The sequence below is a fragment of the Aegilops tauschii genome, chromosome 2, assembly GCF_002575655.3.
Source record: "Aegilops tauschii subsp. strangulata cultivar AL8/78 chromosome 2, Aet v6.0, whole genome shotgun sequence".
NCBI lineage: Eukaryota > Viridiplantae > Streptophyta > Magnoliopsida > Poales > Poaceae > Aegilops > Aegilops tauschii.
Window position 1 is genome coordinate 385,472,777 of NC_053036.3, and position 3,367 is coordinate 385,476,143.

The 3,367-nt window shown below is 45.7% G+C and overlaps 1 protein-coding gene across 1 annotated transcript; it reads left to right on the forward strand.

Annotated features, from left to right (window-relative positions):
- Positions 1–270: 270 nt before the first annotated feature.
- Positions 271–3,166, forward strand: LOC109749777 (uncharacterized). The gene is made up of 3 exons (XM_020308721.4): positions 271–1,426; positions 1,600–1,829; positions 2,299–3,166. Exons 1-3 carry the CDS (start codon positions 499–501, stop codon positions 2,920–2,922), a joined length of 1,782 nt encoding a protein of 593 aa, XP_020164310.3. The 5' UTR covers positions 271–498; the 3' UTR covers positions 2,923–3,166.
- Positions 3,167–3,367: the final 201 nt, after the last annotated feature.

Below are 3,367 nucleotides of genomic sequence, written 5' to 3' on the forward strand. Positions count from 1 at the left end.
TCATTGAATATGCATTTTTTTAGTTTTATCCCTTTATTTGAATTTTGAGGACTTGAATGTCCTTCATTCAATTTTAACTGAATTTTGAACATGATGCACGGATGACTCTAATGCAAATATTTGTTCTAGGTACGTGACACGGAAACCTTGAGGGATGAAAAAAGGCCGGAATATATAATGATAATAGGAATATATAATAAGAAAACTCGCATATTTATCGGCCGATTAAGAGTCGTTCTATAAAAAGCTTTCCAGTGGGCCGGTGGTAGTGGCTGAGTGTGAGACCCCGGGCCCGGCCGGGGGTATGTAAAACTGCCGCTACCACCCACCTGCCGTCTCTCTCTGGCTCTGCTCGAAAGTTGAAACCAACCCCCCCAAACATGAGACCAGGCGAGCGGCGGCGGCGGCGAAGCCATCTCTTCTCTTCTCAACCACACACACACACACACAAACCAGGGATCCACGGCCGGAGGCGGCGGAGAGGGATTCCAGCAAGAGATGGAGGGGGATTCCGGCAAGAAGACGGAGAGCGAGTCCGGGAAGGGGACGGAGATGGAGGGGGGACTCGGGAAGGAGACGGAGAGCGAGTCCGGGAAGGGGACGAAGAAGAGGGGACTCATGGAGAAACTCGAGATTTTCAGGAGGGCTCGGCAGAATGTCACGAGGCTGAGCAAGAAAGCAGCGAAGGACCCGGCGACGCAGAGGAAACTCTTGGATATCCAGCAGCAATTCTTGTCGGACGAGCGACATATCCTCAGGATGATGGGGAAGTCCCGGGAGGAGATTATTAAGTATCCCGATTCCGATTCTGGCGATGAGATGGACAGATATTCGGGGTCCCTCATAAGTATGGAGCCCCAATTGGGAATCAGCAAGGGGACGGGGAGGGATTCCAGCAAGGAGCCGGCGAGAGACGTCGGCGGCATGGAGATTGGTCACGACGACTCGGTTGTTGCTCTTTCTAGCCACCTTGAGATGCTTAGGAGGGAGATCTCGTTTCTGATGAGAGAGGTCACGTCCAGGGGGTTGTTGCCTGCTGGAAAGAAGAAGGTTTCTCAAGAGCAGATCTCCAGCTTGTCCGTCCAGTTCAAGGAGATGCGCACGCAACAACTCAAGGAGGTGAATTTGCCTTACCTAGGTTGCAATACTGGGGAGGAGGTAATGGATTTTCTCTTGGTCGAGACGCAGCAGCTGCTCTTCTGCTTCACCTCTCTCGCATCCACTCTAAAAACATTCAGAGTCCCCATCTCACCGGACAAGGTTGAAAAGCTGCGCCGCATATCCACTGCGCTTGTGGGCATATCGGAGCTTATAAAGAGCCACAAATCTGCTGCTCAAAAGGACGTTGAAGATTGTTTGGACCGTGACGGCTGGGAGGCTACGTGGGGCAGCCGGACCGGAAGAAACGGTGGATTTGATGACATAAGTAAGCAATATTGTTTTCTACTCTCTTTAGTTGAGCCCGGTTAATAAATGCAACTCCGTCTTTGTATATCACTGCAAAAAAAAAAATTGTTATTTTATACGCATAGATTTGTATCTGCTAAATTTAGTAGCATAATTTCTAGCAGTCCGCAATCATTTTACTTTGTGCTGCAGCAACATTGAGTTCTATGCACTTCACGGCCTCCACGCCCGAAAACTTCCGGTTCCCTTCCGTAGCTGGCCCTGCCTTGCAAGTATACTCGATCAAACTGGTTGATCTCAATCCTAATCTGAGCTGGCCTCTTGATGTCTACGGTGTGGTCGCCGCACGGGACGATCTTGACCACAACCGCAACATTCTCTTCTGCCGTTCAGGGGAAAACTGCCAAAGAATTAAGCAAGAGGTATGTATAATGTCTATCTTCTCGTCTATTTTTTGACTAGTCTGTTTGTTCAAGTGTACGGTAGCCAGTGTTCAAGAAAGCACACTATAAACACAAAGCAGAAGCTGCTTGTTGTAAATCTAAATTCAAAACTTTGTATTATAGCAGCAAAGATTACTAGGATCTGTTTGGGAACTCTTCCCTTCATATTTTGGCCAAATTATGGCCATGTGCTTTCTCTGTTAGGCTATGATCTATTTGGGAACTTTTCCTTCATATTCTGGCCAAATTATGGCAATGTGCTTTCTCTGTTAGGCTATGATCTGTTTGAGAACTCTTTCCTTCATATTATTGCCAGATTATGGCCATGTGATGTCTCTGCTAGGCTATGTCTAGTTAAACTGAACTGCATTTTAGTTGTTATTTTGCTTGATGTGTCACTGAGAATGATGAAAATTATGCTTGACAATGATGAAAATTATGCGTGCAGGACCCCTTTTTGCACTTGACTGGCCCATCTCGTGCTATTGTGGCTGACGAGCCTGTTTTCTTTCAAATTGAATTAAAATTGAAATATGGAGCACAGTTCAAAGATACAGCATTGTTCACTGCCTATCAAAGGTACCGCCCCATGAAGAAGTATGACATCATGCTGATCAATAGCCGCTGTTGTACAGCAGAGATAAGTCTTGAGCGATTTGCTCCATCAATCCAGGCCACAATTGTTGGTGTTCGTGTGGTTGAAGGGGAGTCTTTTAACTATGGATGCAAAGTTTCTTGCTTCTTTTTTCGTGTTGAAGCAATGTTGGGAAGCGCCGTGGAAGTTGTTTTGCTTGACTGCAGTGGTGAAAGGATGCATGCTGGATTAGATGGGTATCTTAGTTTGTCAAGAAATGTGATGTCAGTGGGATTGCAGGGCACACTCCGAGTTGTCATAGGAGCATACTCAAAGTCCAAACCCAGTATCTCTCGAATAAATCACGTTGACTTTCCTGTCCAGCAGTGTCAAACAACTATGCTTAAGTGTCATGTTGGCGGCTCCAAAGTGGAGATAGTTGTCGCTTGGTCTCGTCTTGTCATGGACAATCATAATCTTGTACTCGACGGCTATTGAAGGTGTGTGGAGTGGCAGTGACTTAGTCTTTTACCTCGATTTGTGAGCTTAGCTTAGACTTGATTAATAGAGTGCCATTTTTATGTTGCTTAATATGCATTTTTAATGTGCGGGTACTAGCGGGTGATCTAATGGAGGAAAGGTAGTATGTTATTATTTTGGTCCATTTTCTATCGTGACAGATGTAAAACTAAATGAGCTTGTCCATCTTCTTCCAATTCTGACCCTTATACCGTGCGTTCCTCTCTGCCAACTGTTCGTTGTCTAGCCCTAAAAAAATGTTCGTTGGCTCATAATTCGGAACAGGGCACAGATTTGATCCTAAGCAATTTATGCCTACAACACACATGACTGACACTGCCATGTACAAATAGGACATGAAGATTTAGATGCTCATCAACCCTCATTCAGTCTAAAATACACGTACCAAATCAGTCCTGTTAAG